Genomic DNA, 16763 nt, shown 5'->3' with positions numbered 1-16763 from the left:
ATTATGCTAAACTGCCCTATTCTAAAGGGGGAACACCCTAATCTCCTATTATGCTAAACCACCCTGGTCCTTGAGCAAGGTCACCTTTCAGAAGTCCTTCCACTAGACAGCATGGGAGTAAGCTGGCAAGGAGATTGTCATACCTACTTGGCTGATGGCTCCCAGCAACACCTCCTCCTCCACCATTTAATCCTTCTTAGCTACACTTGTCATAGCTGTCATCTTGAACAACACTTGCCTTTTTAAATTAATTCTCCTTTTTATTTTCTTCTTTTTCCTATCTCAGTTAAGTAGATAGGTATCTTATATTCTGACCAGACAAAAATTAAGGAGAATTACACTTTCAGTTTTCCCTTATTTTCCTATTAGTTATCAATGTGCCATCTTCAGTAAAATATTGTAAACTATATTATCTATTCTAACGGAATGGTGAATAGTCTTGGGTATTCTGTTTTGGTCCTTATAGTCTTTAATTTACTTTTAATATATACATGTGAAATAAAATAGACCTAATATGAAGGGGATCTTTTAATGAATTATTTCCCCTCCCCCAATACAGGAAGTTCACAGATGGGAGCTACTATAGTAGATGCTTTGGATACCCTTTATATCATGGGACTTCATGATGAATTTCTAGATGGACAAAGATGGATTGAAGACAACCTTGATTTCAGTGTGGTGAGTATACAGTTGATAATTAATCTCCTAGGTTGACTAGGAAAAGGCATATTTTTCTTTGCTGTAGAACATAGCAGAATATTTGTATTTTTCCAAAATTCATATATTGAAACATAATCATTAATGATGAGTCCTTGGGAGGTGATTGAGACATCAGGATAAAGCCCTCCTGAATGGAATTAGTGCCCTTATAAAATAAGCCCCTGGAGAGCTGCCTTACCCCTTCTACTTTGTGAGGACACAGTTAGAAGGTACTATCTATGAATCAGAAAGTGGGCACTCACCAGACACTGAATCTCTGACATCTATATCTTGGACTTCCAGAACTGTGAATTTCTGTTGTTTATTAGCTACTCAGTTTATAGTGTTTTGTTATAGTGGTGCCAGTGGTCTGTGAGGCTAAGCATGATAGTAGCAGTTTAAAGAAATGTTAATACTAAGACTACTTTCTTCTTTGGGGATCATCAGCTGTTACTTATTTTTTGCATAAAATACACACCTTTTGGCAGCATCTTTTTTTTTTTTTTTTTTTTTTTTTTTTTTACTTTTCTTGCCCTTATCATTTGAGGTATTGTGTAAGTATGTTAGATCAATAATTGGAGTGGGGAAAACAATGAAATAGATACATCAGGATTTAAAAAGTGCTTTGTAAATAATAAGTGGGTTTTGGGTTTCTTTTTTCTTTAGAAAATATTTAATGATTTGGTACAACTCTAAGTTGTTATAATCAGGCTTGCATGTATCCTTCCAATACTTTGCCTAGCACAATTAATTCTAGCTATGTGGCTCAGGAATTTTATTTATTCTTTTTAAACTTATGATAAAATAGTTATCTTATTGTAATATTATGAGGGTTATTTGACATAATCTGATACATTTTGGATGCTTAGTGAAAAATCATTATTTTCATAAGACCAGTACCTAAAAGGCATGTGGGCTGTTTTGTCATATTCGCTGTTATATTCCATGATATTGCCATGTGTTTGCTGTGTTCCTTTTGACTCTAGTGTCCTTCACTTCTTCTCTTATGTTTTTTTCTGTGACACTCATTAATAGTTAAACTGTGACTTAAATCAGTATTTATTTCTTTTCTAATGATTTTCCTTGTGCTAACCAGAAAAAACTGTTTATCTTCTATTATGTTATTCTAACATTAAAAATGCTGGATCTATTTATTGACATATCTTAATTAGAATAATTTTATTATCTGTTAGGTTTAGGTTTGGCTATGGGTGGCAGAAAAAGCTAAAATAAAATAACCAAAACAAGATGTTTATTTCTATTTCATGCAAGTCAGATACTGAGATGAAAAGTCCAGGGCTGCTTCGGATAGCTCCTTGGATCATCAAGATCTTAGGATCCTTTGTCTCAATTGCTCTATTAACTTCAGTATATATATAGCTTTGACCTCATTGGTATGAGATGGCTCCATAAGACCCAGGATCTTATCTACCTTCCAGATGACATAAAGGAAGAAAAGAGAGGATAGATATGTAACTAATCTTTCAGAACACTTCTTGGGAGTTGGTTACTCTATTTTTGTGTCCATGCTATTGGGTAGATTTTACTCATATGGTTCCATCTAACTACACAAAAGTTGAGAAATGTCGTGCTTTTTTTCCCCCTTTGTAGCTAGGCAGATTGTTTTTTGTATATCTAGTATATAAAATTCCTACTATAAGGCCGTAAGGATATATAGGAGATACGTGTGTGTATACATGCATATATGTGTGTGTGTGTGTGTTTATTTTATTTTGTTTTGTTTTGTACCAGAGATTCAACCCAGTGCAATCAACCACTAATCTATATCCCCAGTCCTATTTTGTATTTTGTTTAGAGACAGTGTATCAGTGAGTTGCTTAGCGCCTTGCTGTTGCGGAGGCTGGCTTTGAACTCACGATCCTTCTAGAGCTGCTGGGATTATAGGTGTGTGCCACCATGCCTGGCCAGCATATATTTTTTATTCCAAACCTTTTAAAGTTTTGCTTTTGTGTTTTATCTTTAATCCATATGGATTAAAATAGGTAAATAGGCAGCTATCAAGTGATATTAGCACCATTCATTTATACATAAATAACACCCTACTATTTATGTATGCCATTATTAGTCATATGTTGGTCATATTAATTTGTTCTTTTCCATTGTCTGTTTTACTTATCCCTTCTTCAATATTAAACTATCATAATATTTTTATAAGAAGGTTAATATCTGTATCTGAATCATAATATCTAATCTTGGTCCGTGAGGAAATTATTTTAGTTCTCATTTTTTTCTTTTTAACGTCTCTTGAAATTTTGATGAGGATTTCATTTAATTTATAGTTTAATTTGAAGAGAATTGGCATCTGTGTAATCTCAGATACTCCTGTTCATTTACATGGCAGCTTTATTATGTCTGATAATTTCCTTGAAAGATCATTGTACCAATCAGGGCTCGAAAAGGAAGCAGAACTATACCATTTTTTTTTTTTTTTCAAATAGAGAATTTTTTGTTTAGAATTGCTTGCCAAGTAATGGGGAACTAAAAAGGGAAAAAGTATATGGTGTCTCCAGAAGTAGTAACTACAGGAAGCAGCTAACACATGTGGCTCTCTGAGAACTGTGGGAAGAGTTTGGAATCATTAAAATTTAGTAGCTTGAAACCTGAGGAGCCAGTACCCAGAGCTGCTCAGGTGTGGCTGGTCTTTAGGAATTCTTAAAAGACTCTCTTGATGGTGAAACTCTGGCCTCTGAGGAGGATACCCTGTAAGTGCTTGGTATGTTTTACCAAGTGAGGGGTGGCCAAATGCCTGTAATCTCAGTGGCTTGGGATCAGGAGCCTGAGGCAGGAGGATTGGAGTTCAAAGCCAGACTCAGCAAGTTAGGGAGGCCCTAAGTAACTCAGTAAGACCCTGTCTCTAAATGAAATATAAAAAAAAGCACTGGGGATGTGGCTCAGTGGTTAAGTGCCTCTGGGTTCAATCACTGGTACCAAAAAAGAAAAAAAAAAAAAAAAAAGAAAGAAAGAAAAGAAAAATAGGCACAGTGAGATTGGTTTGGGGATTGTGTGTATATGACAGGATAATGCCTTGGAACCAACTGCCACAACTAGGGTGAAGAACCATGGCTTGTGTGATGCTGTTAGAAACTGGAAGTAAACAGGAAGGAGTAAGTCCCTTCTTCTTCCTCTAGTCTTGTATTTTGTTTTTATAGTTGCCTAATGGTGGGGCCTAAACAGGAACCAGCTGATGAAAGAGAAATCTATTTTCATTTCCTTTATATCAAAGTTAAAGAAGAATGAATTTGAACCTGAGAGAAAATAGTTGATGGTATAGTTGTTTTCTGTCTCTTTATTTTTAACCTATATCCTTATGTTTTAGCTAATTTGCACAGTGTGTATTTGAATTTTGTTATCTTTATGCAGAGATGCAGTCTTTTATTTTAACAATTAAATTTGAAATATTTACATTTATTATGATAAAATATAATTAGGGTTGGGTTTTCCATCTTTGTTTTGCTACTTACATTAGAGTATTATACTTTTCATTTAATTTTATTTTCTGTTGTCTTTTCATAATTTGAATTAAATTGCTTTTTTAAAAAAATTATTTTTTAGGTTTAGGTGGATACAATATTTTTATTTTATTTTTATGTGATGCTGAGGATTGAATTCAGTGCTTCATGCATGCTAGGCGAGCAATCTACCACTGAGCCACAATCCCAGCCCTAAATTACATTTTTGTCCCTTTTCCTCAACTAGATTGACATTAGACTTTCCACTTCCATCCATTTTGGGATTACCCTTTAAATTTTACTACTTATCAAAGGTTGAAATTAATCAATTTTTTAATCCTTCTGTAGGACATAAGAATCTTCGAATGCAGCTCAACTCCTTCTTATGTGTAATTGTTTATTTGGTCCCAATTTATATTTCAAACTGCAGATTAAGAATGATAAAATAGGTAATTTATCATTAATGCCTCTTCTACAACAGACAGTGTTCTGAATTCTGTGGATATGTAATTAACAAAAAGAGAATCTTGCCGGTGCCAGTGGCACATCGCTGTAATCTCAGCAGCTCCGGAGGCTGAGGCAGGAAATTCACAAGTTCAAAGCCAGCCTCAGCATCTTAACGAGGTCCTACGCAATTTAGTAAGACTCTGTCTTTAAATAAATATAGAAAAGGGCTGAGGATGTGGCTCAGTGGTTAAGTGCCCCTGGGCTCAGTCTTTGGTACCCCCAAAACTAACAAACAAAAAAACCCCAAATGGAATCATCTCTTTCTTGGTTTTACATTCTAGTGTTGGGAGAAAAGCAGTAAATAGTTATTTAAATTATATATGGTTATGTCAGAAAGTAGAAAGTGCTGTGGAGAATGATAAACAAGAGTAGATAGAATTAGAGTAAGTAGTGGTGGGGCATTGCTATTTGACCTGGGGTGGCTATTGAAGAGCTGTTTGATAAGATGGTATTTCTGAAATGAGACCCAAGGGAAGTCCTGTGCATGTGGGTAAAAGGACCTCTGTTAATAGATATAGCTGAGGATAGAATGAGAGCTCAATTATTTTCTCTCAGTCCTTTAGAGTGGGATGGTTCCATTGTCATCAACTTCTGTACTATTGTAAAGTATGCTCATCAGTCTAAATTTTAACAGTAATCTTTCTTTTCCTCCCATGTTTCCGTATTTTCTTTTACGTTTTGTGTGTGTGTGTGTGTGTGTGTGTGTGATACTGTGAATTGAACCCAGGGGTATGCTTCTACTGAGCTACTTTCCAGCTGTTTTTATTTTTAAAAATTTTGAGATAGGGTCTTGCTAGTTGCCCAGGTGGCCTCCAACTTGTGACCCTCCTGCCTTAGGCTCCTGAATAGATAAGATTAGAGGCATGTGCCACTGGGCCTGGCTTCATTGTGTTGTTCTATAATTATATTACCATGTATCTATGTTATTATTTTTTAAAGGAGTCACAGTGTTTCATAAAGCTGAGGATTTATGTTTTTATCAATGTTAAAAGATTCTCAGTTATTACTCCTTTCAATAATGTCTCTTACATTTCTCCCTTCTTTCCTTCCAGAACTTCTTTTCTCTTCTGTCTAGAGAAGGTCAAGAGGGGATTTTATAAGTAGTTATAAATAATTAGATGATAATAAATGTTAATTGGGGAACTAATGCAGGGTAAAGGATATTAGTGATGGATGATTACAGCATTTTATATTGGGTGATCAGAAAAGTTTCTGATGTAACATTTGTTGACATCTGTAGAAAGTGATAGAGTGAGTGATTTATCTAGATGAAGGGAAAGCACCCAGACAAGAAAGTAATAAATGTAAAGACTGTCGTAGAAGACTCAAGATTGGCAGTTCTGAGAATACCAGGTAGGCCTATATAGTGAAACTGAATCAAAGGAGTTATGCTAGGAGAGATGTCAGAAAAGTTGTGGGGATGAGCATATTGATTTTTATTTACTCTAAGTGTAACCAGAAGTCATTGTGTATGACCTAACACTAAGATTTAAAATGCCCACTCTAGCTATATGGTACTGAGTGGAGTGTAGGAAGTAGGACATGGATGAAAGCAAGGAAACTGATTTGAGGGTTCTTGTTGCAGTTCCAGTGAGTGTTGGAGGCTCTTCCTCCCTGTGTTTAGTAATGTCTGCTGTATGCCCTGCAGTATGCTAGATTTTGGGAGTACATGAATTAACATTAGTCCTTTGCAGTCTTGTTAGGAAAAAATTACATTGTATTATCATAGTTCTATATTGGAAAACTATATTTATGTTAGCACGCAATGTGTTCTGCCTGTGAATGTCAGAAAAACTTCAGAGTAATCCATTTTTCCCTTTAATTTTTTATTTTATTTACTTATTTAAATTTTTAAAAATATTTATGTGTGTGTGTGTGAGTGTTGTTTTAGTTGTAGTTGGACACAATACCTTTGTTTTATTTGTTTATGAGGTGCTGAGGATCAAACCCAGGGCTTTGCACACACTAGGCAAGTGCTCTACCACTGAGCCACGACCCCAGCCCTTTAATTTTTTAAATTAATTATGCATGTTATTATTTTTATATGAGTCACATATACTCTGGATTCTTTGGTTTTACTCTTTGCCAGTTTTACTTTTCTTTCCAGTTGTTAGAATTTTTCTAGCAGCATAGCCATTCTTATAGACTCTGTCTATCTAGTCCATTACATATGTATATGTAATTAATATTGTTATATTTGTGCCAAATATCCTTCAGTTTGTTTGCTTTTTAATTTTAAGATTTTTATTCTTATAATTTGTTGTGTTAGGGATATTTCATGTCTGTTATAAATTTGTTATGAAAACTACTGATTTTATGCTTGCATAGTACCTGATTTCATAAGGAGATTTATGAATTATAGTATTCAATTCTTTCTTCAATTTCTTTGTTTTTTGATATTTATAAATAATTTGTTTTTCATTTTGATATATATTGCAATGTGAATATATACATGAATTTCTTTCTTTTTTTTTAGAGAGAGAGAGAGAGAGAGAGAGAGAGAGAATTTTCAATATTTATTATTTTTTTTAATTTTTGGCGGACACAACATCTTTGTTTGTATGTGGTGCTGAGGATCGAACCCGGGCCACACACATGCCAGGCGAGCGTGCTACCGCTTGAGCCAGATCCCCAGCCCCTACATGAATTTCTTACCTGTTACACCAAGTTTTCTCAGCATTATTATTTTGGTAATCCACAATTTCATCATTTTTTGGTGCCTCATTTAACATTTCATTAAGTTACTATATATGGGGCTGGGGATGTGGCTCAAGTGGTAGCGCGCTCGCTTGGCATGTGTGTGGCCTGGGTTCGATCCTCAGCACCACATACAAACAAAGATGTTGTGTCAGCCGAGAACTAAAAAAAAATAAATAAATATTAAAATTCTCTCTCTCTCTCTCTCCCTCTCCCTCTCTCTCTTAAAAAAAAGTTACTATATATACATTAGGAAAATAATTAAAATTCATGAGAAGAGATAGAAATAAAAATTGTGGTGTAGTGATTAGAACAGAAATAAAGGGATTAGTAAGGAGAATGATGTTCCATACTCCAAGATCTAGTATTCAAGAGAGACTTGCAAGAGGAAGGGACAATAGTCAACAGAATTGAATATCTTGGTAATTTTACAGTAAGGTACATGGAAACGGTCCGTTGGTTTCAGCAATTAGAAGTTATGTAATAGAAGAGTTTAAATAAGATTAACAAATGGAAGATGAGATTGCAGTTTCAGAGAAGTAAAGATAAAGAAAGTGAAAACACATTCTTTTAGACTGTTAGAAACACATGAATATTTTGAAAGCTATAAAGCAATATGTATATGTGACTATTTTCAATATGTTTTCACAGAATTCAGAAGTATCTGTGTTTGAAGTTAACATTCGATTTATTGGAGGCCTGCTTGCAGCATATTACCTTTCAGGAGAAGAGGTGAGTAAAGTTAAGTAAAAAATACATTGTTTTGTGGGGAGGGGTTATGAATGGAATTTAATCAAATGAAAGACTTCCCTAGCAGCATGTTGTTTTTTGAACTTGAATATTATTGAACTCATCTAAAGGTTTGCCAAAAGAACTAGATGCTTCAGGTGGAAATGTTCCTTAGAATGATAATTTTTCTGTTTTTGAGAATCTCAGTAAAATATAATTTTATCACAGATTCCAGCTTTATTTAGATCAAGTGTCCTTTACAAAAGTCATCTTTCTCTAGGATTTTGCCATTATAATTAATTGCTTGGTTCAACAATTGGGAAAAGAAACCAAGAACAAAATTTAGGAATAAATCAGGAAGAATTAATACAGATGCTCCTAGTACCAAATATTAATTATTAAAACTTATTGTTTGGAAATTAAATGCAAATTTATTCATAAGATATTTTTAAATTTAAGAAAATTCATCTTTGGTTATGTATGTATATTGTAAAGACATATTTCTATTTATGTTGTCTTTGGGGTTGCTTGTTAATTTTTGCTGTGAACTTTAGTTATTTTTAGATTTTTTTCCTCCGGTGTGACTTCTAGATTTTGGTTCTTAAAAAAACTTTCCCTGTATCTTGAGTTACAAAATAAAATTTCCCATTTTGACTTTATATGCTTATATTTAAATATTTGTCTTTGTGTGCTTGTGTATGTAAAGAGTGAGCTATTCATGTACTGCTGTTTTTTAAGAAGAAATGTGTTTGAAGATGCTGGTATTTAGTATTTAATATATAAATCATTTAGTATGTAATTTTACTGTAAAATTTTATTATGCAACTTGGATATACCTCCAATTTACATTTCCTTAGAACACTTCAGTTCAGATTTAACAGAATAGAAAAAAGTGACTTGTACTTGGTCCAAGAGGTTTTCAAAGTGTGTATTAGAATCACATAGGGTGGTTTTTATGAATGAAGGTCCAAGCTCTGTCCACAGGACTGATGTAGTGGTTCTAGTATAGAGAACACAATTACGTTTTTTGGGTAAGTATTCTTTGATAAATGTGATTTTGCAAATGGTGGTTCTGTATTTTGTGAACCTCTGATCTAGCTTCTGAATAAAATCATTCTAAATTAATTAACTAGGATTTCAAAATCAGTTTTATCAAGGTACATTCACATACAGTTAAAGTTACCTATTTTAGAGTATAATCTGTGAGCTTTGACGGTGTATATGGTTGTAACCACCAACAAAAATAAGATACAGAATTTGATCTTAGAAAATTTCCCTATACCATTTTATAGTAACTTTACCATTTACTGTCAGCCTCTTTTATAAGATTTTTTACTATTTCCATATGGTGTTCATTATTATGGCTTTATGGAAAATCTTGAAATCAGGGTGTATGTGTTCTTTTAACTATTGTTTTGTCTATTTTAGTTACTTTAGCTTTTTATATAAACTTTAGAATCAGCTTGCTGTTAAAGATCCTCTTATTGTTTTTATGGGAATTATAATTTTAGAGACAATAAACATCTTAACAACTTTGAGTGTTCTAATCCATGAATATGGTATATCTTTTCGTTTGGTTATTTAAAAATTTATTTCCATTGGTGTTTCTAATTTTTAGCATATAAATGGACTTTGCACATATTTTGATATTTAACTGGATGTTTCTAATAATAGTGTATTTTTTCAGTTTCCACTTGTTTATTACAAATGTATATAAATCCTATTTATTTTAAACATCTTTTAATAAAGACTTAAATTATTAACTGTTGGACATCTTAGTTCTCTTTAGATAACTTTCTGATGCTATGTCATTGTTGAAAAATTGTGATGTGTATTAAACAAGATTTGCCCTTTTTAAGTGTACAGTTGCACTTAAAAAAACATTCAGATTGTTGTTTAATATGTAATGAGTTTTACATTGACCTTCTACCCTGAGATTTTTCTAACTTCATTAATTTTAATAGCTTTTACATAGATTTTAATGGATTCTTAGGAATTTTCATTGTAAATAATTAAATCATTAGTAAAGAGGTGAGTTTATTTTTCCACAGAGAAGAATTTTCTTTGCTTTGCTTTAGTGCATTGCCTAGGACTTCCATTACAAAGTTGAATAGGAGTTGTGAGAGTGAGCATCCTTGCCTGGTTCCTGAATCAGGGGAAAAGCATTTAGTCTTTCACTATTAAGCATAATGTTTGCTATAAGTATTTTGTAGATACCCTTTATCATCTTCTGGAAGTTTCATTATATTCTTAATTTACTGATAATTCTTATCATGAATGGATGTTGGATGTTATTAAAAAATTGGCTATAATAAAATAATTATATAATAGTTCTTTTTTCAGTCTATTGATATGGTGAATTATATTGGTTACTTTTAAAATATCAAACCAGTCTTGCATTGTTTTGCTAAAAAAAACCCCACTTGGTTATGGTATATTATTTTTATATATCACTGGATTTGGTTTAATACTACATTGTTTAGAATTTTTTGCATCTGTGTTCATATGGATATCTGTAATCTTTTAATACCTTTGTGTGTGTGTTTGAAGTAAGATATGTGGAAGCTAATAAACAATAAGGGGAAAGGGGAAGAATGGAGTTAAGTAGATTAGAAAAACGGGAATGAAGAGAAGGATGGGATAGAAAAAGGAAAGACAGTGGAATGAATCTGACATCATTTTCTTATGTAAAATATGAATACACCACAGTGAATCTCACATTGTATACATCCACAAAAATGGGGTCCTTATTAGAATAAGACATATTTCATGTTTATATAATTATATCAAAATGGATTCTATTATCATGTATAACTAAAAAGAATCAATTTAAACAATAAGAAATAAAGAAAAAGAATGTAAAAGTAACAAACTTCTTGTGGTGGGGGAAGAGTAACACTGCCCTTAAAATGAATTGCCAAGTGTTTGCTCTTTTATCTCTAGAAGTTTGTATATAATTGGCATTATATTTTTCCTAAAATGTTTGAGTTGTGTGATACAACTTCCCAGTGAGGCAACTTGGGAGTTGTTTTTCTAAACTACCAGGAATTGAACCTTATGTACATACATAATTGAGTACATTGTTGTTATTATTTTTAAGTGTTATCTGTAGAGCAAGAAAAATAAAAGTTTTTAATTTTACTGATTTATTTTCTGATTCTCTCCTCTTCTTTATGTAGATCCAAATTTCTGACCTAAATAATCTTATTTCTGAAGATTATTTTAACATTTATACCAAAGCAGCCTTTCTGGCAACATATTATCTTTCTTTTCTTTACTAGAGAAAGTGCTAAAATAAATAAAACAGAAAAATAATATGAATATGACATTATTCTGATATTTAATGGGCAATAAATTCCTTTATTTCAGTATGAACCAGAAAATTACTTGTGATTTATAATCTAACAAAGTACTTTCTTGTAGTAAGGAAATATGTAACTATAAATAAAAACATGTTACATGCACTCTGTCCTCTGGTATAAGGAACCAAGTGAGAGTTACATGCCATTCTAACAAAGTGTTCCTCTCTCCTATTGATTTATTAATATTATAGATGTGAAGTTTTATCATTTTATTTTCTCAAAAAGCACTAGTTATATTAAATATTCACAGGTTAAAAACCTTGATGATTTAGTATTTTACTTGATGCCAGCTTCAAATTTATGGCATTTCTTTAACAGGATTGTCTCTGTTCATGTTTTATAATAGTTATCAAAATGGTGTTCCTTCCTACAATAACATGATTTATGTGGATAACAGTACCAGAAATCTGTCAGATAAAATATAGAAGTTGTTATGTGGAGTTTAATATATAATCACAGATAATAAAAACAAAAGAAACTACAGCAGTAAAATCTTTCTTTACCAAAATGCAAATGTACTATGTTGCTTGTAGGTAAGATCATTCAGGGATATTATCCCTGAACTATGTAAGTTTCTAACTTAAAGTCCTCTTAGTGAAGTTATGAATAAAGGAAGAAATTTTAGACTGCTAATTTTTTCAGTCTTAATACCAGAAATTATTGCCCTTTTTGGTATTAATTTTCAGTTTAATTTTGGAAAGCCTGATTTCACTCCAGAAATTAATGTTCCCATTGAAAATTTTGACCTCTTGATTTTTTTTTGCAGGGTTCCTGTAGTTAGGCAAAACATTCCACTAAGTTCTGCTGACGTAGAAAATATTTTAAAATTTATTCTCTTAACATTTTTTCTTAAATGTGTGAGGTTCTACTACTTTTGTACATATTCATGTTTAAAGTCACAATGTCTTCCCCAAGTCATAGTTGATGGTTTTGGTTATTATTACTGATGTGATGAATTTATCGCTACCATGGAAGTAGAAATTTGAGGGTAAAATGTGGGATAGAAGAGTACCACAGAAAAGAAGCCCCAAGTGCTGCATATAACTGCCCATTTATTTGGCTAACCCTGTACTATGTGTGAGTGGGAGAAACAATGAGCATCCTAGCCATCACTAAAGGAACTGAACACCTATTGCAGCTTCTTCCTGCTGTAGGGAGAGACAGTTGGATTTTGAGTTTATCTAAGTGCCTCATAAAACAAAAAATGGTGTAAGAGAGAATATAACAGAATCAATAGTCTCTGAAGAATATCAATCACAGTGACCAATACAATTAAAAATTACTCAGTGTATGAAAAAAACAAGGGACAATGTGACCCATACATTTTAAAAAAGTCAATGGTAACCTGTCTTGAAGTAACCCAGATATTGAATTGGCTGAAAAGGATTTTATATCAGTTTCTACAAAGTATTTTTGAAATGGCTGTATAGATGAAAAATCTAAGCAGAAATGAAGTCTGTGACAAAGAATAACATTGGAAATTTTAGAAATGGAAATTCAGTATCCGAAATAAAAGATTTATTGTTTAATAACATCATTGGAAATGGTAATAGTAAACTTGAAGATAGATTTAAATTATTTAGTGTGAAGAGAATGAAATCTTTAAAAAAGTGAACAAAGCTTTAGAAACTTGTGAGACAATATTTAAAAAGTCTAGCATACATACAATTTGGAGTCCTAGATGGAGAGAGAAATGCCTGGGAAATTTTTTGAAGAAACAAGGGCCATATTTGTAGGTATAGTAGTGCACCTCTGTAATCCTAGAAACTCAAAAGGTTTAGTCAGGATTACAAGTTCAAGGCCAGCCTCAGCAACTGAGCCCCTGTTCCAAATAATAAGAAAGGGTTAGGGATGTAGCTCAGTGAAAAAAAATCACACCTTTGTTCAGTCTCAGTACCTGGAAAAAAGGTGGACATGATTTACCCATATTTGATGACAAACCTGAATTTCAAGAGGTAGATTCTTAACATGATATATACCAACCTTACCTAGGCATATTGGTCAAATAGCTGAAAAGCATATACAAAAAGATAACTTTGAAAAACACAGGGAAAACTAGTACTCATCAGAAACCACAGAGATTTTTTTTAAATGTCTTTAAGATTACATTCTTCTTTTAAAGCAAAAAATAATACTTTATATTGGGGTTATATAAATATAGTACATTATAGGTGTGGAATAAAAGGAGGAGGAGGACATGAACTTATACAGTTATAAGGTTTTACAGTTTACAGGAAGTCTTATGGTATTACTCTAAGTAGACACTGACAAATTAAAGGATTTGTTTGAATCCCTAGAGCAAACACTGAACAAAATAATGCAAACATGTATAGCTCGCAGCAATAAATAAACTGGAATTATAGAAAATATTCATTTACATAAACAGAAAGGAAGAAGGGACTAAAGGGACCAAAAGAAAAAAAAAATGGAGATGACAAACAGAAACAAAGGAGAACTGGGAGTTTCATTCAGTGGTAAAATGTATGCCTAGCATGTGCAAGGGACTGGGTTAGATCTCCAGCACCAGAAAAAGTTAAAATACATATACATACATACATACATACATCAATGCCCAATAATGTCAACACTACCTTTACATTTTAGTTTAAGGTAAAAGTAGTCAAGATGGGCCTAATAAAAGCAAGATCTAACTATGCTGTATTTGTAAGAGATCTTCTTTAGACAGAGTATAAGAGTTTGAAAGTAAATGGATGAAAAAAATGATTCAAAATATATAAATGGTAAGCACAGAAAGTCTGGAGTGATGGTATCAATATCAGACAAAGTAGATTTTAAGATAAAAATATTACTGGATAATGATAAAAAGTTTATTTCATTAGGAAAGTTTGTAATATGAATGTGTAGGCCTCTACTTACAGAGCTCTGAAGTGCAGAAATAAAAAAAAAGGGACAGGTTTCATTTAATTGTGATTGCCTTTAAAAAAGGGATGATGGTGCACATCTGTACTCCCAGGACTCAGGAGGCTGAGGCAGGAGATTGCAAATTAGATGACAGCCTTGACAATTTAGCAAGACCTTGTCTAAAAATGCAAAATAAAAAGGGCTGGGGATGTAGCTCAGTGGTAGGCACCTGGGGTTCAATCCATAGTACCAGAAAAAAAGAAAAAGGCAATTACAAAAGATGTAGCAATCTTTCAACATTTCTTTCATAGTAACTTGTTAGGACAAGTAGATAGAAAGAAGTAATGTTGTAGAAGTCCCAAATGACACTCTTAAATGAATGTCATTATCTTAAATGAATTGATATTTTATTGAACACTATATGAACTGTAGAATACATGTTCTTTTCAAGTGCACATGATGTATTTATCAAGATAAATCATAGGTTGGACTATAAAACAAGTTTCAATCAATTAAAAATGTTTGAAATAATATTGGATATATTATTGGACCACAGTGGGACTAAGTTAGGAATCAATGATAGTCATCAATAAAAAGTTCAAATATTTGAAAGTTAACAACACACTTCTAGGTAATAAATATATCAAGTATGTGATCACAAGGGAAATTGAAAATATTACAAAGTTGGTTTATGGAAAGTATCAACAAAATTGATAAGCTCTTTTAGCTAAATTGATAAGACAGATCACCAAGATTAGGAACAAATGATAGGTCCATTGTCAAGCTATCATTGCAAATTCCATAGACATTAAAGCATAGTAATGGATTTTATTTTTTGCAAAAAATTTTAACAACTGAGACAATGGGCAAATTTTCTTAAAAATGATTTTATCAAGATTAACTCAAAGTAAAAAATATGAATAACCTCCTGTATAGTATTATTTGAATTCATAATAAAACTTATACAATTAATTCCAAGGTAAATAATTTTATTGATTAGTTCTGTCAGATAAGAGGTAAAAGACCCCCAACTATCTTCCATAAATTCTTTAAGTAACCAGAGGAACAGGGAGCATATCTCAGTTCTTCTGAGGCCAGCGTAACACTAATACCATAACATGAAATATCAACCAAGAAAGAGAAAATTGCAGACCAGTATACCTTGTGAACACATAGTTCTGAGCAAACTATCAGTAAAGCATAACCAGTAAGAATATGATTATATATATATAGTTATGTTTATACATATGTATATATTTTATGTGTGTGTATATATACCTACATTTACTCCATATATAAATCTTACAATTTGATTTTATCCTAGTAGAGCAATATTGGGTTAACATTTGAAAAAGCAGTGAATGTAATTTACCATATTAATTGACAAAAGAAAAATTATATAATTTTTGTGGTTAATTCACTAAAAACATTTGATAAATCAACCCATTAGTGTTTAAAACTGAGTAAATTAGTACTAGGAGTTTCTCCCCCCCGCCCCATTCTGATAAGAGACACCTACAAAAATTTTATAGCAAATCATATCCTGATTAATTTTTTTTATTCAAGGATTGAAAATAAAGAGGTCCATTCTTACTATTTATATTTATCATTATACTGGAGGCTCTAGCATTGCAATAAAAAAAGAGACTGTGGTTTAGCTATTTTTTTTTTGTAGATTCCTTTAGATTTTCTAGATATACAATTATGTCATCTACAAATAAAGACAATTTTACTTACTCTCCTTCCTGTCTAATCTCTATGTAGTGGTAAACATCATCACAGTACCGATTCACTGTAGACTTTGCTGCACACACATTGTGGCTTGGATTGATGGTCCCACTGATACTGTAAACTGTTCTTCACAGTTTCTAGACACTTGACATGAGGTATTGAGTGAATTCTCCACCATCTGTGGTCCCTAGCTGCTTCTCTCCGCCTAATTTGTATACTTCTCAGTTGCAAAACTAAGGTCATATTCACTTACTGCCTTAGCTGCAGAGGAGGCTTAGAAAAGTGATTATATGGCATTTGTAGCTTCTTTAAGTTAACAAGATAGAATGAGGTTTCTTTTTTATCAGGCAGGTAGAATGACAGTTCCTAAAACTATATTTCCCCCAGCAGCATTTTTGAAGACTGTCTTTTCTCTAATGCATGTTTTTTTCCCCTTTTTTGAAAATCAGTTGACTGTAGATCTGTGGGCTTCAGGGCTCTCTATTCTCTTTACTTGGTATATGCTTCTGTTTTTCTGGTGATATTATGCTACTTTGATTACTATAGCTTTATAATGTATTTTGAAGTCAAGTAATATAATGCCTCTTCCCCCCCCCCCAAGATGGGTTTTTTTTTATTGTTCCGTCTTTATAAACTTTAGATTTTTTTTTTTTTTTGATAGTTCTGTGAAGAATGTCACTGGTATTTTGAAAGGAATTGCATCAAA

The 16763-nt window shown here is 32.4% G+C and overlaps 1 protein-coding gene across 1 annotated transcript in view; it reads left to right on the top strand.

Moving 5' to 3' along the window:
- Man1a2 (mannosidase alpha class 1A member 2) overlaps window positions 1-16763 on the top strand; it is a 137520-nt gene that overhangs the window by 38368 nt on the left and 82389 nt on the right. Inside the window, exons 4-5 of the mRNA XM_076862825.1 lie at window positions 560-678; window positions 8025-8105. Coding sequence (XP_076718940.1) covers window positions 560-678; window positions 8025-8105 — 200 coding nt within the window. The remainder of the gene's footprint in view (window positions 1-559; window positions 679-8024; window positions 8106-16763) is intronic.

The sequence above is a fragment of the Callospermophilus lateralis genome, chromosome 7 (genome assembly GCF_048772815.1).
Source record: "Callospermophilus lateralis isolate mCalLat2 chromosome 7, mCalLat2.hap1, whole genome shotgun sequence".
Taxonomy (NCBI): Eukaryota; Metazoa; Chordata; class Mammalia; order Rodentia; family Sciuridae; genus Callospermophilus; species Callospermophilus lateralis.
This window is presented reverse-complemented; position numbering and strand designations above follow the sequence as displayed.